A 24,766-nucleotide genomic window follows, 5' to 3' on the forward strand; every position below is an offset into this window, starting at 1 on the left:
ACTTTTTTATATTTCAAGACCAATCCTGGGACATTGATAACTCTATGGATTTACAGTGATAAAAAATGGGTTTAATTCCTCTTGATGGACACAGCAGATAACTTGATGTAGCTTTGCTTGTGAAAGTTTTCAGTGATAACTTACCTTTGTTATTTGTATTTGCAATTTTTTATCAGTTTATGATGAAAATTGAAGTTAGCGTTACTTCAGTAGAGTGCAGACACTATCTTCAATTTGATCATCACGGACTTATATATTAGTTTTGTGCCTAGACTTTTGGGCTTGCTTTAGCTCTGTATTTCTTTTATTGGGTGGTCAAAGCTTTTGCATGCTGAGGAATTATGCATACACCTCTACATGAATGACTGGCTTCTTTGCATCACATTCATCTTCTGTCAGAAGCTACTTGAGTGGGTTGGATTATCAAGTAGAAGTCTTTCCTGTCCCATACCTAATATCTTATTGATTTATGGTCTTTTTCAACTCCTTCCTTTTGGCCCATCCTTCACTCTTCAACTCCGTACAGTGGAGTTTTTACTTTTCCACACCCATACTGCTTGCAAGGTTCTATCACTGTGGGAATGTGGGCTTCTCTGGAAGCTCATGCCACACCCACCTGCCACATTTTTTTATCAGACATGATGCTCAATACTATATTATTTATAACCAATAGAAAGCTAAGGTTTTACTTAATAAAATTACATATTATTAATTATCATGTTATTCTTTTTGCACTGAAAATTCAGTCTCACTTCTAGTTAAAGTTTTATACCCACTGGAAACACACTGATGAACTTCACTGAATTTCTTGTCACTTGGTTTGAAAGCCAGAGAAATTATATTTATCAGAAGTTTTCTGCATTTTGCTTGATATTGTTCTGTGTTCTTTGGTGCATTATTTAATTAAATAAAAACTTTACTGTAGTAGTCTTGTTAGTACAAAAGAGTAGGGTTAAGTGTCATTGAAAGTCAACAGCAAAGAAAAAGATCCAGATAACTATTATATTTCTTGTTTTTAAGTATATTCTTTATTTATTGTTGTAAGATAAACTAAAATTTAAACATTATAAATTGATTACATTATATACAATTAGACAGGGTATGATAAAAAAATAATATTAATAAAACATTTTTATAACGTGTGCCTACTAGCAGCTTGCTAGTAGCTCATGCCTAATGTAATTGGATAGGATAAAATGAGCTACACATTTTCCAAGTGAATTATGACTTGTGTGGTAGAATGACTAGCTAGACACAGCTGAAAGGGAAATAAAACAATAATATTTAAGTAGAAACAGATGAGTAATGTTACAATATTTTTTAATCTATTTAGGATAAACAAATGTATATTCATGTTACAATTTGAAGTCGTTCTAAAACGAAAAAAGGATAAATTTATTTTGTATATTTTATAGTGGTTACAAGGTTGTTCAATTTTTAGAGATTGTGGAAATGAAATTAGACAATTTTTGGAGGAAGAAAAGTGCTTTTAATTTTAACATGAAATTCACATTACTCTTGAAGCAATCCACACTTTTACTGTTAGGAAGTTATTTTTTTATTTTATATATTAAAATAAGTACATGGGTGTGTTTAGCTAAGGATACTTCTGTTGTAGGTATTCGTAACTCATTAGTAATACATTCAGTAATAAAGAAACAGCATGCACTCCACTTACTTTTAAAATGTATATATTTGAGATAAATTAAATGTATATACAAAAATTCTTTACATTATGAAGATCATAGATGTATGTTAAACACTATTCATTTCTCTTCTTGTCAAAAGTCCACTTTGGCCCATTCAGTTGCCGAGTTAAATTATTTTCCTCTATTTCTTGTTGCTGTAGTGTCCATGTATAGTTCATTTAAGTTTTTCTTCAGTTACTTCAGTTGTATCTTAAATTTTAAAAACATTGTTTACTTTTTGTACTTTCAATAATCATTTGCCTTTTTGTAAAGCTCCACTTAGGTGGGTTCAATTACTTTAGATTACCCTTTGACAAGAGAACTTAGGAATGTATTTTCCTTATCTCTTTAAAAATTGTTAATCTCCCTAATATATCAACTGTTAAGCCTTTCACTCCCACAGCAGTTAACTTTACATTTAACTTTCATCTGACCAGTCTTCTCTTTGTCACGACTTTATTTTTTTCTTATTCTGTTCCTTCTTGTCTCATTTTTGTTATTTATATGTCTATCACTAGGGCTTCTAGAAATTTCTATAACCTCAATGTCAGTGCATTTAAAGTAAAAAATAAATAAATTAATAAAACTATTTTAACTAAACAGTCTTTTATATCTGATAGACTCCATATTTTCATGGATGAATTTTTGGGTGAAAGTACTTCATTAAAATTCTGACTCTTTTGTGTATAGAAGACTTAATCCTTGCTGAAATCTTACAAAAATTTTTGGAGGTAAAAGATTTTAGGAGTTATAATATTAAAACGGTAAAGTTTCATTTGTGGTCAGAAACTTAGCCAGTTCAACCAAGCCTGTAGGAAAAGAGTTAGTTCCAGTACCTTGTAACTTGAGCAAGCATCGAAACAACAAAGCAGAAAATCAGAACAGGAGCCATTAACTGTTTCTGGCAAACTATAACATGTGAAATACAATACATAGCTTAACATATTTTTTGCCTTTAGATGTTTTATTTTACTAAAGTTTCATAAGGCTAAAATGAAAAGTTTATTATGTTTACGTATGTTCTTTTTTTTTTTTCTAAGTATACATAAAAGCAAAGATTAGTAGCACTCAATGTGCTATCAAATTGGGGTGCATCTGTGATAATCAGAAGCTATTTTTTTCTAAGCCTCATTGAATCTCGAAAATTTTAGTGTCCAAAAATTAGTTATATAGTTTTCAAATATTAAGAATGTGTTAGTCATTAGAATATAAGTGTTCCCTGCTGGTACAGATTTACAATTCTAAAATCAAGGGCTCAGTTACTCTCAGTGGACACAGCAGATAGCCCAATGTGGCTTTGCTATAAAAAGAAACACAGAGTATATGCATATACAAAAACTGCTCTAAACTAGCTTGCTTTCTACTAAGGTAAAAATTGGTTTACAAAATTCTGTTATCTATTCAAAGTAGCACCACGCTGTTGGTACTATGGAAAACACAGTGACTGAAACATTAAAATGTTATAAATTATACATCTTACAAACAATGATTGTTTATGGTTCTAATGATTTTAAGTGAATATATATATTTTTGGAATAGTGTGTTGAAACTTTGGATAAATAGTAGCAGTTAACCTAATACAGACTGGGGACTACTTCCAGTCCTGTTGGAACCTGGCCCTCGTTCAAGCAGTGCTACTGTTTTTGTTAGTAATACATGTTTAGAAGATATGGCTATCATGTAAGAAACAATGTTATTCTGTGATCTTCTGTATGTGATTTTGATCAATTATTATTTCTCATACCAGGAGCAGTCCACAAGATTGGAAGGTTTTTTTATACAAAATGTGTGTGTGTGTATACTACTCATATTATTGCTAGTATGAAATACGGGGACATCTGTGAAACACATTTTGTTATTGAACTGTGCAATTTAAGTTAATTTGCATTTTTACACCTAGATGGTTCAGTAATGCTCATCCACTAAAAAAAAGTTAATGTAGTTTTGATTTGTTAAAAAAGATAATTTTTATATCATTTTTGTGAACTTTACATTTAATTTTTGAGTCTAACACATATCAGAAAAAAATAAAATTTTACTTAAAATTTCTATTGCATAAAGGTGGATACACTACAGGTAAAAAAGAACTTATTGACTTGCTTCGACAAAGGTCAAGACCATATCTGTTTTCTAATACTTTGCCACCTCCTGTTGTTGCTTGTGCCAGTAAAGTAAGACTTTTTTATTATTAATATTTTGTAATTACAGATCAATGTTGTACTGATAGTTGTTTTTAAAGTCTTAATATTTTATATAGATATGAGCCTCAAGATTTTTTATGTTGATCTTGTTAAAGATCAGCTTCCTTAAAAAACATTTTCTAAAACTTTAGTTTCATTTCAAAAATGCTATGTTTGTTACATGTATGTTGTGTAAGTTTTGGTAGTTTTAATGAAAAGGCAAGAGATTGTTTATAATGTTTTCCCTAAGTTATTTTGGTATTGATAATTTGGTACATATGTATAAAAAACAAAATTTTTTTTTCTTTCAATTGAAAACAGTCTTATCCCATCCATTATGGGCTGCAGTAACAATGCAGTTCAACTTTTTATACCCAGTTTATAAAAGTCTACTCTTTTAGCCATCTATAGAAATTAGTAGAAATTACAAATACCATTTAAAAAAGATATCCAAAAATACTTACTGTAGATGTGCAAGTCTGGTTTATTGTTGTGACAATTGGATGTTACGTGTTCCATGACTTAAGAATATGATTTACACTTTTGTAACCCATTACTACGTGCTTTGTGACTTTTGCTTTTGTAATGCAATATTGTTATGTACCATATGGCTTGAGAATAACAGAACCGTGGGTAAATTTATTATTTAAACTGTTTGTGAACATGTTACATTGCAGAAGAACGAAAACTTGTAGCTTTGAATGTAAAGGAAAGTGTGAATTGTTTTTTACCTTACTGCTTGTGGTAGTTGTGTGATAATAATTCATATGTACTTGTTTTATATGAGCTGAGTATGAATATGGTGTGTCTTTTTATACAATTAATAATTAATACTTTTGCCCAAGATAAGTTATTTTACCCTTTGCATCTTATAGTTTGACTAGGTTGATGTAAAATTTGACATGACATATTAACAATCCAACTTTCTCCATACTTTAGTTTATTTCAATAATTTTATTAGTAATATGTAATGTAGCTTTAGAGAATTTTCAGGTTGTGAGTAAATCTGTGATAAAGTTATGATAGATCAAAAAGTGTGGCTTATCTAAAAGAAACTGTTGGCATACTGAACCTTTAAAAACACATTACCTAACCTAAGTTTAACCTCTGTGTGATTCACATACTTTATCAAAACCTCCATCTTCACTTACGATATGAAGCTTCCTGAAAATTTTCATTATATCTGTAGTGTAACATTTTTCATTAGAAAGTTTTTAATACATTTTCTAAAAAAATTAATTTGATTGTTATGTAAATATATCAATTTATTGAAAAATATAGGTTGAGCTTTCTTCAGTATGTGGTACTGAAAAGTTTTCCTAAACATGTAATACTTTGGTAAATGCAGCAACCCTTCTAATGAATTTTGTTACAAAATAATAATGTTTTGGTATATTTTGTGTTTTAATATGTAGATAATAGATTTAGATAGAAATAATGTGTTTAGGATTGTTGAACCTATGAGTATAGTAAATGAGAATAGGATGAAGTAGTTTATATAAATATTTGAACATTTCAGTATAATTTGTTTTGCTTTACACTTAAAAATAGTAGTTTTAGTACACACATACTATTTTCTGATTTTCTTTTTTCTTTTAGGTGTTTGACATATTGTTGGACAATTTCAGTTTGACTGAAAAAGTGACGAAAAACACACAAAAATTTAGATCTGAAATGAAAGCTGCAGGCTTTAATATTATTGTAAGTAAAATATAATGTGTTATTGTACTTGTGATTTTCTTCAGTATATTTTTAAGAAATTGTGCATTTAGGCTTTGTTGCCAGTGTGTTTCTTTTAGACCAAACATAAATATGAAAAGTTAACAACTTGTTTTACTCCATAATGTTAAAATGTCCAAATATTTCAGTTATACGTCTTTATTAAGAGGACCATAGAGCAGAGTAATAACTCTAGAACAGCCATAAGGTAATGTTTCATAGAATGTTATTTGTTTTTCTGTGTCACTTATGTGTTGGGAGTGTGGTGAAATGACATCAAATAAGTTAGAAGAAAATGTTTTTAAATAATTATACAGTTTGGAAAAGATAAAGTGAGGACTTCTAAAAGAAATTGTTCAAAGATAATTGGAGCACAATTAAAACATTAATTAAAAATAATATAAGTTAATTTTGGATTGAGAGAAAAATGTATTGGTGAGATTTGTTTGTTTTTGAATTTTGTGCAAAGTTATACAAGGTCCATCTGCACAGGTGAGGTTTGTATTGTATACTTTAAAGTTAGAAGCAAAGAAATATTTGATTTTAGATGGATAATGTTGTATATATATTCCATTGTGTAAGTGTAACTCTCTTGATAATTTAAGGTATCATGCTTTTTTTGATTTTCTTTATTTAATATCCTTATTAGATAAATTATACTTCTGTTGATTATTTCTCTGTATAAGAAGTGTTTGTTATTGGTTTTTTTTTCACACAATGTTGGTATGAAAGGCATGTACACTAAAAGTTATTTGAATTTTCTACCCAACCATTCTTATTGGTGGTTCTAATTTTTTAAGTGAATTTTCTACCTAACCATTCTTATTGGTGGTTCTAATTTTTTAAGTGAATTTTCTACCCAACCATTCTTATTGGTGGTTCTAATTTTTTAAGTTTTTCTTTAATATTGGCTGTGATCATACTTGTGATAAATGGTGATTGTGGGATTTGTGGTGTTATGTGTTGAAATATTTTTTTCTTTCATTATTTGAATATGTTTTTTTTCTCAAATAATATGTGGTTGATTTATTGTTTTGAGTATTTTTTTAAAGATGTTTTCACATCAGTTAAGGTTTCTATAATGGAATTTTATGGCTGGTACGATGTGAAGTATAGTGAAGAAAAATAGGTTAAACCTAGAAATATGCATGTCATAATTTAATATGATAACATGTAAGACAGGTAAACTGTTCTTTCTAATGAAAGAAGATGGATTCAACATTGAACTATGTATTTGTTTATTGTTGCTTCGTGTGAAAACGTAAGAAAAGCAAACTGTTCTAGGTTTATAATAAAGAAAGGTAGGTTAAGCATTGAACTACATATTTATTTTAGTACTGTTTGGTATGGAAGCATAAGAAAGATGATCTACTCTGTGTTTCTAATGAAAGAATGTGGCTTAAACATTTGAACTATGTTTACTGTTGTTTGTTATGAAAACATGTTAACAATTTAAATTGCTCAATGTTTTTAATAAATGAAGAGGGTTAAATGTTTAAACCTTTCACTATGGACTTGGTATAATATACACAAGTTTGTCTACACATTTGCACATAAGTATTTGCATTATAACTTTTGATACAAGATGTATGTTTTCACAAAATGGTAGACTTTTAGTAAAGGTTACAAGTATTTTGTAAACAAAAAATCAGATTTTTTTAATCAAGTATTTTTACTAAAGATTTCTTTGTAAGAATAGTCTGTTTTGCTACTAGTCTTGAGTGCAAAGTGTGTTCGTGTTGTAATTAAAAAAAAAACTGTTCTTTGGCCCAAAAATCTTAAATATAAATTTGAGTAATGTCTAAAACCTAAATACATTTCAAACATTTGTTTTTAGTAAAACTTTATATTTTTTTGTGATCTGATGTCCTATACTCTAATTATGTAGGCTCTGTCACCACTTCACCAACCTGATAACCATCATACAAAATATTAGAAAATAACTACAATCTTTTTGTGCTAGAATGACTACGTATTATACATGAAAATACAAATGTTTAGTCTAAGTAGCTTAAGTCTCATGATGAGTTATGTTTGTTATTTTTCATTATATTCCAGTCATGCCTAGTTAACATTATGTAATTTGCCTTGATGAGGTACATGTGCACTCATGTTATGTATCCACAGATATAAAACTGGCCTGTAGTCTTCCCTGTCTTGGCTGTGTTGTAATGGACAAGTATTTTGTAATATACAGTCACATTTCAATTATTATATATTATATGTGTGTGTGTATATTTGTATGTGTATATGTATATCGATTACTACTATTTAGAAATAAATTATTAAACTTATTTTTCTTAAAATATAGAAAAATAAATCAAGAAGTAAAGTGAACAGTTATCTATTCTCACCACAACCTTTGTATCAGTTGCTGCTGGACATAGGTTGCCAAGTCTTTTAAAATTTTGCATATAGAGGATATAAAACAATATTTTTTTAGGTTTTATATGTATGGTTGAATAACCAAAAAGTCATAAATAACTACACTGATACCATAGAATTCCGCTATAATTTACTAAGCTTCGTAATTGAGGTGCATTTAGATTTTAAAAAATATGAAACTTCAAGCAGTCTAAAGACATCACTTACCTTCTTGAAAACTTTGTTTGAAAGAACATGGTAACTGTTTCATAGATTAAAATGGCTGAGAAAACCACTCCGGAGACATTTTAAGCTGTTGATTGGTTATTCACATGTCATATATTAAAGTAAGTGTTTATCAGGGACCATTTTCAAAAATGGAAAGAGGCAAACAGTGCCACTGTGTTTGATTCAGTATATAAGCCATATATCAGTAAAATTAAAAGATATGAGGTTCTTATTTCATATTTTAGCATGATAACAGTAATGTGAGTTTCTAATTTGTACAAAACTATAGACTTAGTATTTTGATATCACAAACATCTAATTTTAAACACTGCCCCATTTAGCATTCCACGTAACTCACTGAGATCTATATTTAGATGTGTTCTTTTAATATTTAATTTTAAATTAAGAAATTAACTCATATATTATATTAAAGTTTGAATTATAACATACACAATTTGATTTCAAACTTATTGACATAAATTCATAAAACAGTAGTTCAGTAAAACTTTAAAGGTCAAACAATGTGATTATATTGCCTTTGACCCATGCAAAAGAGGTAACTGCATATTTGTTTATCATTGTTTTGTATGAAAATTCAGATGAGAGGTGAATTGTTGTATGTTTCTAATGAAGGAAAGTGTGTTAAATGCTGAACTATTTATTTGTTTATTACTGTTTGGTATGGAAACATGTCTTTCTGTATAATGCAGGGTCCACTGAAAGTGTGTGCATAAAAACAGTTGCAAAAGTAGTGGGCACTCTGTTCCCCAATGATTTATTTTTTAGAAATCGTTATTTGACTGATATTAGTTAAATTAATATTTTCTCCTAAGGAAGTAATTGATGATACTGTTAATACTTATTTCTATTGGAATAAATGGAAACATGCAGTAAAATCTTAAATGTACAAAGCTGACTTTGATGTTATAAAAAGTTTCTGCACTTAAGTATCTTTAATAGTTCAAAGGTGTTATTTAACCTGGTCATGACCTGTAAGCACCTTTCACTATCAAGTGCACACCCACATATTCAATATTAAAATTTAAGTAATACTAATAATGCTGTTTCAACAATTTTCAGCTTAAAAATGTTTTAGAATTGATATTTTTACATTTTATAAGATTTATGATATTCACAAAGAAAAATGTTCACATTTGTCCACAAATGATGCATTTAGAAATATCTTTTAGATTATTTCTGTTCATCCCAAAGTATATGTCAGTATTTTCTAATAAGCTATTACCCATTGTGAATGTAATTACCCACCTTATTTCTGATGTAGTGTTTCCTCTCTCTGTTAATGGTTTTATCATTAGAGCCCTTTGTTCACATTTCCTTTTATGATGTCATAGCATGTGACCTGAACAATTACTGATGAAGCTTGGCTTCCAAAATATCTTTAAGCAAAATTTAAATATAATTATGTAAAGCATATTATAAACTATTTACATAACTGTATAATAAAATGGTTGGAGAATTAATTTGTGGTTTCTTGATCTTTTGATTAGCTAGAGTTTCTGTAGGGGGTAGCAATGGAATCTAATGTAAAGTTTAGAAATATTAGAAAGAATACAACACAGATTTGAAATTTTTTAAAAACTAGTTGTATTTTTTCATTTTTGAAAATATTTTCATGTTAAATTACATCTGTTTTAAAGCTATAGAAAATTTCTTTTATGACAAGATATCATGTAAATATATTTAGTAAGTATAGTAGGCAGTGTCTAAATATTCCCATAACTGAAATCCTTATTTATTGACTTTTGTTGTTAAATTTGTTTTATTCAAGTGATACACATTGGTCTTGTGGTGTGTCAGTGGCAAGCTTATGGACCTAACAATGCTAAAATCTAGGGTTTGATTTCCTGTACTTCATAGAGATTACACAGCATATTGTATTGCTTTGCATTAAAAAAAAATTATATTAGCAAAAATTTAATAACGATATAATTTTTAACAGTCAGGTACCAAGTCACCAATAAACCTTTGGTAGTTTTTTATGCTTTTTGTAAGTAGTAACTATTTCATTTAGTAAAATAAAAGTACAAGAAAGTATATGTCAATGAATGTAAGTAACCGTGAAACTGACTTAATACATAAAATAGAACTTTCTGATCAACAGTGAAAAAAATTGAAATTCTAAAATGAAAAAAAATACTTTTTTGTTTTTAAAATAGTCTCACAACAGAGCTTTGAAAATTTCACAGCCTAAATGATTATAAATGTACTAAATCTAATTTATTGAACATTCTTTAATCTAAATTCTTCATAGTGCTTAATAAGTAATTGAACTGAATTTTATGTAATTTGATTTATTAAGTATTTCTGAGAAGGAAATAATTCTAAGATGAAAACTTACTGTCATTTAGCTCTCTCTCACATCTCCCAGAGATATTTGCATGCCACTGGTCTTAAGGCAACTTTCACCTTATTTGATGTCACTTGATTTGTGCTGCCAAATGCAACAAAAGCCCTTCACAAATAGTGGAGCAATTCACCTACATACAGAATAACATTTGTAGCTTTTGGAGCTTCTTTCTTATCCTCGGCATTGTGTTGTTCATACATATTTAAATGTCCTATCTGAAATCAATTTATTAAAATTTTTCATTGTTTCAAAACCTTTTTAATTTCTTTGGTTTTTGTTTTAAAAGCTCTATTAATTTTTCATGAATTTTCAAATAATGGTAATTTACACTTCATCATGAGTGAATGATATTATCCTAACTTAGGCATTATTTCTAGTATTTTCTTTTGGAGGCTTTTAAACTCTCAGAATCATTGCACTCATTGTTCAACATGTTGTGGATTGTCACTTGAATAATAGCTTCTTTCTTCTGTCCTGTCAGACAAGTTTTTTTCTTAAATGGGAACGACCTTATTGGCCTTGAACGTGATATAATGAGCTCAGGAAAGTACCTTACCATTCATGAAATGGTCTTAACATTTATCGTTGTGGATTTTATTGTCAGGTATGTTCCCTTCCCATTCCTATGTCAATATTATTTATTATTTTTTGTTTTTTTACTACCTGATCTCTGATTCGTAGATTTTACCTTTTCTTCTTGTTATTAGGATTTATCAGTTTCCTTTCTCTAAAGGTTCCTTTGTCATGCCCTCATGCTTGTTCCTCCTCACATTCATGAGTACTTTGATTTATAGGCCATTCTCTATCATTGGTATCTGTTTAGCCAACTTGGGATTTGGGTCTTTTAACTTCTATTTCACTTTTTGGTTTTCCATTTCCATGTTTTTGTCTTTTTTCTCTCTATCTTCAGGTATTCCTACCCCTAACTCTATTCGTTCTCTGAAATACTTCTTAAGGCTGTAGATGCTTTAATCAGTGTTTGTTTCCTGCTCTTTTTGATGTGTTTGACTCTTTCTGATCTGACTTTCCATACTTGTTCTTTGTTCCCCTGCTGTTGGAACTTGGTCAGGATACATTATTATTTACTGTAATCCTTTCTTCTTCTGTACTGGTAACTTCTCTGGTTCCCTTTCTTTGTCCAATGTCTTCAATAGGACACTTTTCTCCTTGATATTCTGGGCTGATGGTATATGACTTCTGTACTCATTTTCTTTTCAGGAATTTTTCTTTTGTATAGATCAATCTACTTCTCACCTTCCATTTCCATGTTCCAGACCTTTTGTTTACTCCTCATTCCTTTGGAGCACACACGTCTTCTGCAGTGGGCAGATCCAGAGTTTTCTTCCTAAGGGTCCATAGTCTTCTTTTATGAGCCTTTTATTGAAGAATTGTCATACATAGTAATTGAACTGTGCCCATACGACTTCCTTCATTACCCTATCATCTCTACAGCCAGATCTTTTCCTTCTTTGATGCTTCTTTCTCTAGTTGTGACACATTTCTGAATGAGTGTAGGACTTCAGATATTTTGACAGTGGACAAACATTCATTCCACATCATTGTGCTTGTCTTTCTTGTTCTTTGTTGAGTGTGTTTTTATTCCTCCCCTTAATGCTGAAACACTTGGTCATGTTCAACTCAGTCTTTTCCATAGCCCTTTGCTTGTACCAATCATTCATGAGACACTCATTACAGGATCTTTGCTTTTGGGCATTAGGCATACAGTTTTGTACTAATTTTTATCAGGTTGCTCTTCTTGTCTGTTATTTTCTGGGAGCTTCAAATTTGATGGTGGGCCACTTCTTTCAGCCAGTCTACATGCCATCCATGAAATGGTCTTTATAACCTCAAGGTCTTCTATGGATTTTACAGTTGGTTGTATGTGCCATTCTTGGATATATTTGCCACTCTTCTCAACTGTGGGTTTCATCCTATATGGTCTGTTGTTCCTTATCCTTTAGCTCTTGCTGTCAATTTTCTCATTCAGGCCTTGTTTCACTTTTGCAAAATGCCATATTTTGTCTCATCCCTCTGGTCCTCAGCTTTCTACACTCCTATCCTTCCTCCTTATTGTTGGCTACTCTTTGGTCACCTCAGCTTTGGTCTGCTTGACATTTGGTCCTCTATTTTCCTCTTCCCATGATACCTACTCTCTCTTGCTTCACACTCCTGTTTTGCTTTTACATTGAAGAATATCTTTACACATACACTATATGTAATTGGTTTCCTATTTGGTGGAACTTTCCAATTATCTCGCATTTTTCTTACCACATTTTGTTCCTGTTTTACTGCTTTTATCTATTGATGATTATGGCAGGTATTATGTAACTGGTCGTTCTGCCAATCTCTTCCTCCTGACCATCATACTGTAAACTGTTTTTCTGCATTTTTTTCTTATTTCACTGTTTCTCATTGGCTTGTCATTCTTTGCCTTTATTTGTCATTAAAGTGCCTGGTCCTTGGCATTTTACCAATCCTCTTTGCTTTGTTCTCACCTTTTGTTCTCATTGGACTCTCATGCTCATGTGAGACCTTGTTGAAGTTTTGCACAATCTCATGTTTGCCACATTTCTTCACTTTATCTGTTGATTTTCTACTTTTTTAGCAATTTTCCCTCTCAGTTTGTTTCCTTCTCCTTTTCACCTGTGATTACTGTTATATGGCTGTCTTTCCTACAGATGCTTTTCTCACATTTTTCCATAACTATTATGTACTCCTCTCTCCAAACTGATCTTTTATTCCTCAGCTAGGAAGTTGGTTGTAGTTCTGTCTCCTTTCCATATGTCTCTTGCCTGTTGGATTGTTTGAGTCTGGATTGGCTCCTGTGTCCTATTGGACTGTTCAATGCACCTTTTTGCAGACTTCCCCTTTTTGAAATTCCTGTTTTCATCTATCCCCACCTTGAGACTCCTCTTTTTTCAAGGACCTTTCTCCTATCACTCTTGCTGGATGGGTCTGTTGACTCTTCCAGTTGGTATGTTCATTCTGTAATATGGATGCTTAGAAGGTACTTCACATTTCAACTGTCACTTTTCTCATCCTCTTGCACTTTTTATTCACCATCCCTAAGACAAAATCTTCAAGGTGAGCATGTGAACATTCCACACACTTATCTCCTCCTTTAAACCTTTTGGCTGTTTTACCCTCTAGTGGTTTTCAGCTTTAATATTTGCCATTCTTCAGTCTCCTCCCAATCTTTGAGATTCTTACTTCTCTTTCAGAGATCCTCTCTCATTTCATAGCATTCTGCTAGCTGACTGGTGTTGTTTCCCAGAGTATACTTACCCCATATTCACATTGAGCCAGGAAAACTGAAAAGCACTAATACCATCTGTTCTGCCTGTACTTGAGTCCACTGTAAAATGAAGTGTTTCACAAGGCCAATTGAGGTATTAACATTGTATGTATGTGTATATATTCGCTTACTGTCCAATCCAAACTGTACCTATTCCATGTATTATCATGAAAAAGCCCATATCAAGGAAGTATTCTGCATACATGTTTGGCTTGTGCATGTTGGCTTTTAAAAATGAGGTCTGGAAGTCATCCATAACACCATCTTAAGTGAAAGACCTTTCTGGTTGAACATCCAATTGGTATCTGGACACTTTTCCCAGGTCTTCCACAAATTTTTCCCCCTTTATTGAGTGGAGCATGGAAGACCTTTGCCACTTACCAGTTCTTAGGCACTGGGTTTGGGGATCATGGAGAACCCTCATTAGTTGGAATGAATGACTAAGGCAATACAAAGGAGTACCAATGCAATTAAAAGTGGGGTGATAGTGATAGCATTTATCAGGGTAGTGCAGATCATTTCTTTTATACATACCTTATACCACTAGTTCCCTCTCCTTTTGCAGCCTGAAACTGTTCAGTAGAATTGAGCTGAGTACACATACTGCTACTGTGCCCTACATCTGCTGCCTGTTTGGTAGTCAAGGTGAGCACATACTAATTGTAATCATGATACATAACTGAAGCCCCCCTTCTTCTGCAGTCTGTCTGTTTAGTAGAATGAAGGTGAGAATATTGTATGAAACAGTATTGTATATCTAACATGCTTCCTCCTGTGATTGGAGTCTGTCCCATTGGATCTGATGGTAGAGTTGAGATGAACACATTAAACTTATTGTTTATTCTTCCACTTGTATGCAAGTACTTGGGTGGTCATTATTGTCATTCTGTCTGGTTATATGAAACATGGCTCACTTGCCTCATTCTTCCTCCCTTTACAAGATGATTAGTGTTCTTCCACATGTGTACCTCTGTTAGACTCTTGCAACTCCAGGAACTTGCTTCAGATTTTTTCTGAAAGTAGCTCATCTAGGTAAAATTTTCACTAGTCCCTTTACTAATCAAACATGAGATTCTGTCTAGAATGTACACAAAAGTGAGTTACTGTCTTAGAAGTGAACATTTTTGTGATCTGAAAATGTATTTCTGATAGATATTCACTTGTTCACACATTCTCACCCACCCTCCTCATTTCTGGTGCACTTATTTTACTTGATTCATCAAAGAATGAAGTTACCATGAGTACAAGTACATAGGAGGAGCTATTGAGAAGCATGAAGGTGTTTCACTTTCCTGTTAGTAAAATGCTTTTGTTGCATGATGAGGTAGGAGTTGCCTGAAAACTAATAGCATACAAACCTCTCTGGTAAACATGTGATGAAGATAGCTGAACTGTGTGTGTGAAGGTATGTATAAAAAGTGTATTTTCAGATAAGGAGAATGTTAACATCAAAGTCTGTCACTAACACTTCTTTGGTTTGAAAATTTCAAAAAATTGTACTGACTGATCAGCTAACCAAGATGGTGATTCTATTGCAGATCTAGTCATAATCATATACTGCTAGAATAAGGGGTAAATCTGGTTTATAATCTTCAGGTACTGCAAATAATTCTAAAGTACAGTGTGAGGTGGCTTAATTGCATCACTAATATCTTTGGTAGAAAGATTTATTTTATTTCTTTTAAATTTTGTTATGTTTTCATTGGTTGATATATCATGCAGGTGTTCTATTTTATTTACGTAGTTAGTGCATGAGAGACTTTCAAAACCTTTTCTCTTACATATGTTATTATTAAGAAAATCTTCTCTGGAAAAAAAAATATTTCTTTGTTTTTTGAAAATTTTGTAGGTGACAAAGATATATTCTACCTGGTGTTCTAGACAAGTAACTGTTCTATAATAATTTATGTTGATATTTTATTCAGTAAAAGTGATGGTTTCTGATTTTAATGTTGAAAGAACCATGGATATATTCTAATTAATATTGAAGAGGAGAAATTGTTTATTACGGTTAAGGTTAATACTTTATTGAGTCAAAAAGCTGGTCTGTGATTTTGATATTGAGAGAGTTTTTAATGTATTATTATTGTTAAGATAAAACAATATGTTTAATTTTTCAGTGTCAAAATTTACACATTCCAACACAAGTGACTTAAAATGTTTTCATAGCACATACATTTATGAATATGCAACAACAAAAATTACAATTCTTAATATGGAGATGAAAATTTATACATATTATGTAGAGGAAATGAAATAAGTAAATTATACTTAGGTTAAGAATACAATTTAATAAAAATATTATATCAAAACAAAGAGATCTGAAAGGAAATGAAGTTACTTGTTTGAGATACATGGACTTTCTTTGACCAGAACTACCTTAATTCTCAGCATCTATGTATAAAATTTAGCTAAGAAACTGAAGCTAAAAATGGTGTCATTTCTAGATACTTAAGTTAACCATTTGAATAACCAATTTATCAGATCCATCTATTGATAGAACTCTGCTTATGGTCTGGACACCTGCTGTTACAGCTGTATACCAGATATACCCAAATGCAGTCTTATATTTAATCATCTTAATGCCTCCACAGTGACACAGCAGCATGTCTGCAGAATACTAAAAACCAGGTTTCAACACCCGTGTTGGTAGGACACAGGTAATTCATGGCATAGCTTTGTGCTTAAGTTCAAACAGTAAAAATAAATCTTCTAAACAGGTAAAACACAGTTTTGTTATAACAAAATAGGCAAAACCAAAAAGCACACTGTTCATTACTTTTTCTTGTGCCTTTCTTAAGGAAAACACAGTTTTGTTATAACAAAAAGCACACTGTTTCAAATTGTTCATTACTTTTTCTTGTGCCTTTCTTAAGGAAAACACAGTTTTGTTATAACAAAAAGCACACTGTTTCAAATTGTTCATTACTTTTTCTTGTGCCTTTCTTAAGGAAAACAGAGTTTTGTTACTAGAACACAAGTTGAGAATACTATAACAGAATTTTACCCACAGGTAAAACCTACAGCTAGTTTTCAGATATTCTTTCTGAATTGCAACTTTTTTTAAACTAAAAACATTCTTTCTGCTCCAGTATGTTCAAGGGCCATATACAAATACACTTGTGGTGACTGGAAAGCCACCAGTGCTAACAAAACAAAATGCCTATTAAAAAATGTGTATATAAAATATGAGTTTCTAGTGGAACAGTTCAACCACTCCAACTTCCGTGTGTTTCCTCCATTCATGCACATTTTCAAGTTAATAAGCATGATTTATCTACTGATAACTTTAAAATTCTAATATTAAAATTATCAAACTGTGAGTTTCTTGTCAAGGTGGGTCCATTTATCTCAAAAGAACATCCAAGATTAGGTAATAACCTAAATTCTTTTCAGGTTTTTTTTGTTTTGATATATTCATTTTATGTACTTATTTCTTCCTCTCTATAATATTTTCCTTTCTGTATTAACACTACTGTTTTACACACACACACACACACATATGGAAGTTTCAGAATTTACATATTCCATCATCAACCATCTAAAACATTTATATGGAACAAACACGTAAATTCTGAAACATCCAAAGATTAAACATATTATTCTGTTTTACTGTGGTCATCCTGTTTTCAGTTGGACTTCATTTTCTACCCACTGAATATATTATAAAAGACTTTGTTCTGTAAAGGTTGAGACTATTTTATTGTATCAAAAAGGTGGTTTCTGATTTTTTTTTTTTTTGAAAGAACCTTTTTCTTTTGTTTTGTGATTTTCCTTTGTGGCATCTTATTTTGATAGGTTTTGTTCACAGTTTTGCCTGAGGTTATTAAGCAAGGTTCTGATAATCATTTTCTACATGTTTAATGTTCTAAATAGTCCACTGATAGTTTAACAGTCTGTTCATAAGTTGTTTTTTCTTTCCTCAGGACTGTACATTAACTATTAAACAACGTATTTTTCTAAATTGTTTGATTTTGATTTCCTGCATGCTTGACAAACCAAAGAATAGAACAAATTTTGAAACCTTATATTAGAGTTATAACTGTTATTGCTGTATTGTAAAGTTTCTTGTTAAAGCTGTATAGCCAAAACCTTGAAGCATAAAACATACTGGAATAAAAAAAGGTTGTACCTATTCTTTTAGTATGTTCAAACATCACTGGTCAGCACTACTGTTTTCTTAGCAACTGACAAGATTGTGAGAATTGGAAATATAGAGTAAAATTTTCTATTATTCAGGTCCAATTTTGAAAATTATATACATAAAGAGAGAGTGCTGATTTTGGTTGAGTTAATGCCAATAGAAATCACAAGCTGTCTTTGTTACTTTACTGGGAAATAAAACCTTGGCCATCCAAGATTGTGGAAATTTACCTATTGTTTATAGCAACTAGAATAAAGTGTGAATGAACATTCAAGTGCTTCTGGAATGGTATAACAGAATCTTTATTCGTGAGACTAAAAATTATCAAAAGAAGGTTGGAAAACTCAAAAACAGTTTTTCTTGTAGATAATTTGCCATCTTAGTTAAAGTTCTGGAACATGATGACATCTTCAAGGTTATATTTCATCCACCAAATGTGACTTCTGTAATACAGCCAATGGGTAGAGAGTGATTAAAACATTTAAATATCTGTATAGGAAAAATACTTCTTCAAAGACTTTCATTGGCTGATGATAACATTGACCAAGTAGGCATTATCAGATTTTTGTAAAATCTTGATCTTGAAGGATGCTATTACATGGTGGCTAATTTTTGGAAGTTATACAAGAAGAGGAAGAACCTAGAGAAGAGGATGATGATGATGATGGTAAAGACTATAAGAGACCATCACATAAAGTGGCTTTAAAATGTTTAGACATGGTTGGAAGGACATAAGAAATGAAACTTTTTCAGCTCCCATGTTTGAAAAGGATGTATGATACAGGTGTGAAAAAGGTCTTCTGTGAGCAGCTGCAAATCACCTCATTTCTTATCATAAATAAATGACAGTAGTGTACATATATATACTAAGTAGTGGTATATAGTCAGTTGTTTAGAGTGTGTATTACACAGATAAGTAGAATTATTCCTACTTATTCTTCAACTTTGTTTTTTTGTTAACTGTATATTTTAATGATATTGTAAAATATATGCTTTAAGATTCAATTTTCTTTTATATTTAAGACATAATTTTCTTAATGTCTAATTATCTGGACCACCTTTAGTCCCAATTAGTCTGGATAATTGGCAATATACTGTATATGTTATGTAGTTTCTATCCTTTAAAATCATTATTCAGGTTAGTTCTTTCTAAATGTTGCCCTGATGTGAAAAGATTAGTGGTTGTATCTTGCAAATAAGTTGAAGATTTGTAACTTTACTTTCCAACCTACCCACTTATCATCAGTTTTTATCTTTTACTAATATGATTTAAATTGTCGTCGTTTGATGATCAATGAATAATATGATTTAGTTTCAGTTTTTGCTGTAAATGTATAAATGATATATTCTAGGGTGATGACCATCCTATTTGCCCAGTGATGCTTGGTGATGCTCATCTTGCTTCAATATTTGCTAATGAAATGCTAGGTAAGTGGTTCAAGACCCTGAAATTGTTAGTACAAAATCAACATGAAAAAAAGTTAACAAATTTTAATTAGTGTGCCAACAGTGTTTGCTTTATTTTTGTATAATTCTCAATAATAATCCCTTGCTTATTATTAATAGTTTTAAACTTAATAGTACTTATCTATCTACAATTATCTATTTGAAATAAAGAAATATCCATAGAAACATAGGTAAATGTACTCAAAATAATTTTCTAAGCTCAATAGATAGAAAGATTCAAATTCTAATTTATAAAATATTTGTATATTTTACTATTTATTAAAGAAGAGGTGTTATTAAGGTTTGATTCCACCTATGGTAGCCATGTGTTGCTGACAAATTTAATTGGACTTGTTGTAAGTAGGCCTATGTTGGTTATACTGTATACCATTCAAAGAACACATGAAATCGAATGGAGGAAGTCATTCCTTTATATACATACACTTTAAGAGCATGTAATGAGACACCTTTTGATAGAGGTGAGTATTCTCTACACAGCAAAGAATAAAAGAACATTGTAAATAAAGGAGCTTTTATTAATTAGATATTTCAAATCAAGCTGTAATGAACCCTCTTCATCTCTTCTAATACTCTAAGAATTGTAGTTCTTCAGAAAAGGCTTCACTAGTCATATGTAAATATAAAGTTGTATAATAGTGGTTGAAAGATTTCCTTTGTTGGTGTTTTAAAACACCTTTACAACTTTCACTTGAAGTCTACGTGCTTTTTTGTTTAAAATTAATAACTTTATCTGAAAGAGCAAAAAGGAAGTGTGGTAAGAAACTTGTCCAATGAACCACATCTTTCCTTATGTCAAAGTGTGCAAAACCAGCAGTTTGTTTACTAAAATAATACACTTTTTCACAAGAAATCAAGACCAGAAAGTGCTCAAGACTGTACTAAAACTTAATTAAAGCAAATAAATTGTTACTTTTTTTTATTATTTAAATGTAAAACTTAAGGAAAATGAATTTGTTCAAGATAAATGTATGTTGGTTGGTTATAAGAGTAGTATCATACATGTTAGCCATTGGTACTAAGTGACATAATGGGGGACTAATTACACCCACAACAATTTTGGTACTTCATAAAATATTTTGGATCCAGCTTTAAGAGATACAAACCTTATTTAACTTAAACAAATAAAATATATTAACTACTAAAAATGCCAACGATGCAACATGTGTATTACATGTATAACTATGTGCTTAGTTGATATGACTGAGTTTGACTCCAATCTGACAATCAGAATTTCTGCACTATAACTTTTAATGTTATTTGCATCTTCATGAAATCTGACAAACTTTCAGTAAAAATTACAAGTCTTTAGTGCACAAAAAATCTTATTTTTTAAGTAATTATTTCTTCAAACAAATGTGCATGAATATAAGAAGTCAGATTGTTGACTACTCCAAATACAAAATGATTTTCATGTTAAGTTTAAATGTATACTTTTCATCTGAAAGTTGTGAAATTTCTTTTGTGTAATCTCTAAAATCTCCTAAATAAAGTTTAAACATTTTTTGTAAAAGGAAGCTCAATTTATCCTACATAGCTTAAAGCTTATAATAGTATACATTTTTTATATTTTATTTTTTTGCCCTTTGAACCATGTCTATCTCCACCAAACAATTTGTAAATCACTTGGCAAATATGTATCACACATTACCATATCAAATTAAATAATGCATGAGTTACTCATGAGCATACCTTTTGTGAAGAATAATTATTTTTTTTATTATCTTACCCAATATAACTTAGTACGTTTCTAGATTTTACATTTTAGTTTATTTTATAATGATGTAAATAATTAATACACATGAAAAACAATAAGTATGTTACTTGCATGGGTTCTTTTGTATTTTGTTGCCAACTGTCAATAGAACTTAAGCCTATTCTTTTATACTAATGGCACTAATACTACACTAAGTAATTTTTATTTAATTCAATAATGCACTAAAGTGTGCTGAATAATAACACACACAAAGTAAACAATGTCCTGTAACTATCATAATTTTTCTGACTTTTTAACTGTGTGATAAGAGCCATAAAAATTCAGCTGAACTTGTCAATTTGAATACTGTAAGAAGTGTCAAACTGAAGATGAAATAGACAATTCACTTTATAGAAAACAAAATAATATAATACATTATTTGATATATTAAAACTGTCTTTCTGTTAGTTATAAATAATAAATGTAACATTAGTGAGAAGTTTAGTAATTTCTGAAACAGAGGCTGTGACAAGTGGATGTGGCAAGTGGGTCAGATTTACCAGTTTATGACTATGTAAACAGCTAGGAATGAAGGTTACATAAATTCTCCTTTGCCTGAGTAGTCACTGTAATAGAATGAGTAATTTGTGTTCAGCTTTATACTTCTCAGAGAGAAGGTAATTAGTTTAGAGAAGAGTAATACCTAGAAAGCAAATGCCACAATTTTCAAAGAAGGGGAGATTGGGCATTTATTTGAAATATTTCCCTATGAAATTAAATTAAAGCTTCTATAATATAAACATTTGATTTATTTATTATGTTTTGATGCCAAGTTTATTTATATACAATGAAAATAGTTTAATGAAATGTTGAATGTAACTCTGAAAAAGTTTTGACATGCTCATAGCAAGAGAGTGAAATCATCTTTATTCAAATAAATACAAAACGCTTATTTTTATGCATATGATTGGCTATACTTGTATGTTCAGTACTAAATAATTTATGTTTAGGTGGTTGGGAAGCTTGACTCACCAATTTATGGATTTTGAGTTTGAATCTTCTATCAAACAAGTTCATCCTTGAGACATTATAATTAGCTGTCAATCCCACTTTTTGTTGGGAATTGGTAGTGTTAACTAACTGCCTTTCTTCTAGTCTGTAACTTCTCAAGTATGGACATTTAGTGCAAATAGCCCTTGAATATTTTTTACATACAATTCTAAAACAGTCAGACAAGCAAGACTTGTAGAAATATAATTTTTCCTACTACCTTGGTTAACAAGCATTTTCAAAAAATATTAGCATGAATATCACTGGAAAAATTGAAACCAACAAAGCACAGATAGAACTATGTTCTAGCAACTTAAGATATCCTCAGGTAGAAAGTACAAATTGAGTTTTCCAAATGAGCAGTACATTACAACATGCATTTCAAACATATTTTGCACCATAATATAATAATGAATCTAAAAATGAACTTCTAAATACTTAAATGAATATTAAAAGAATATACCATCAAAATGTATCAGTTCTACAATGAAGCTGCTGTAGTATATTTCAAATCATGAAATGGTCCCCCCTTCAATGTTATTTCCCTTCATCTATGCTCTTTGGACTTTGACACCACTAAAGTATGCTTCTTAAGTCTAAACAGTGTTAAAACAAAACTCCCGAATTATTGTATCTGCATTTTAATTTTATTCTTAAGCCTATATCCTGAAAGAATATCTTTACATAGTTGAATGGTGTTTAGTGATTTTTTTGGGCATGTAGAGTATTAGATCCAAATGTTAACAAACATTAAAGTAATTGCTATTATTACACTGTATTTATTTTAGTTGCTACTAGTAAGTCCATATAGGTGTTTTAATTTTTTCATACATAAACACACACTTGGTAAATGATCTTTATTTTTTTTTCCTAAATTAAAAAAGTATATGGGGAAAAAACAAACAAAACTTATTTCAAGTTTATTTCATAACCTGTGGAATCTTTATAACAGCTCAAAAGTGCATAGTATATCAAATCATCAAACTGGTAAACAACTGAAAAAAACTGCATCATCAAAAGTAGATCATGTTTTAAACTCCTTACTAGTATCTTCAGTATTTCCACATACCTTTTAATATGTATTGATTACATTCAACTTATGTTGTGCATTAGTTCAATATAAGGAAGTGTTTTTGTCTTTCAGAAAGAGGAATCTATGTCATTGGTTTTAGTTTTCCTGTTGTACCAAAAGGTAAGAAACTGAACATTTTTCTATGTTTTTTTATTGTGTTCTAAGTATATAAAATTTAAATGGTTTTTTCTGAAAAACAGAAACTAAGCTTACCAGAAAACAGTTCAACTGAAGAATTCTATGTTTTGTATTATTCAAACAAGCCAACATTTTAAAACTATCATTTTGAACTGAAGTTACATGCGTAGTGGAAGAAATGAACTGAAATCCCACCCAAACATGGGCCATCTGAATAATTTATTTAATGTGTGAAAGGTTATAATATCTATTACATATATTTAAGTTGCTTGTAGTGAAACATGGAAAAAATAATTAAAGAAAGTTATTCAAGACATGCTTTATTTTGCTTCTTTGTCATCACAACATTATCATTAATAACTTGCTATTTTGTCACATTCCCTTTGTAACTTTCTTCTTTTATTAATTCCTTGGGTCATACTATCACTGTTTGTTCTCTCTACCTGTCAACTGGAGAGACGTGATTAATCAGACCTTGATACTCTCATTGAACAGTTGCCGTCTCCCTTTTTCATTATAGGGAACTTTAATGAACATCATCCCCTCTTGGGAAGTGCTGATATTGATTGGAGGGGTTGCTCTGTAGAGCGTATGCTCTCCAATCACAACCTTTCTCTTTTCAATACTGGTTCTTCTACTTATTTCCATACACCTAGTCAAGTAGTCAGACCTATACTGCTATTGATCTCTCAATGTGCTCCCCTTCGTTATTTCCCCATTTTTCATAGAGGGTTGACAATAATCCACGAGGCAGTGATTATTTTCATATAATCTTAAGAGAGACTGGCTGTGGTTGATGCCACACGACCCACTTGCCCCAGTGAAAGCTGGATCAGGCAAACTAGTCCTCTCTCACTGTTCTCACAGAACTTGATTCTGCCATTGTCTGTAAGCTGTGTGGTAGCAGTAACTGACTGTATTATACAAGCAGCTGCTCAATGTATTCCTAAAACCTCGACACGTTTTCCACTATATCATCGTCCATGTTGGAATTCTGTCTGCCACATGGCATGGATGGCTCAAAAACGAGCCTTGGATACTTTCCATAGATATCCCACACTCTCGAATCGTCAAACTCTCGAAGACATCAAAGCCAGAAGGAATCTTGGATTAAGTTCATAACCAGCATATCTTCTACCACCAGTTCCAAAGTCATATGGGACAAGATTTGAAAGGTCAGTGGGCAATATGACTCTGTCCCCCTCTTGATCTTCCTCTCTGATGGCCAGGAAGTGACTGATACCCAGAGCACTGCTGATACTCTAGGCGAAAGCGTTTGTCGAGTATCTAGCACTTCTTCTTCCATCTTCTTATCCATCAAGACTCAGGCAGAGCAATTACCTCTTTCCTTTCAAGCTGA

The 24,766-nt window shown here is 31.0% G+C and overlaps 1 protein-coding gene across 2 annotated transcripts in view; it reads left to right on the top strand.

Annotated features, from left to right (window-relative positions):
- Positions 1 to 24,766, top strand: part of Gcat (Glycine C-acetyltransferase) — a 64,365-nt gene that overhangs the window by 33,909 nt on the left and 5,690 nt on the right. For both annotated transcript variants that reach the window (XM_076483296.1, XM_076483305.1), the window contains 4 exons: positions 3,750 to 3,859; positions 5,468 to 5,569; positions 19,339 to 19,414; positions 23,341 to 23,388. In XM_076483296.1, coding sequence (XP_076339411.1) covers positions 3,750 to 3,859; positions 5,468 to 5,569; positions 19,339 to 19,414; positions 23,341 to 23,388 — 336 coding nt within the window. The remainder of the gene's footprint in view (positions 1 to 3,749; positions 3,860 to 5,467; positions 5,570 to 19,338; positions 19,415 to 23,340; positions 23,389 to 24,766) is intronic.

This window comes from Tachypleus tridentatus, chromosome 2 (genome assembly GCF_004210375.1).
Source record: "Tachypleus tridentatus isolate NWPU-2018 chromosome 2, ASM421037v1, whole genome shotgun sequence".
In the NCBI taxonomy this organism is placed as follows: domain Eukaryota; kingdom Metazoa; phylum Arthropoda; class Merostomata; order Xiphosura; family Limulidae; genus Tachypleus; species Tachypleus tridentatus.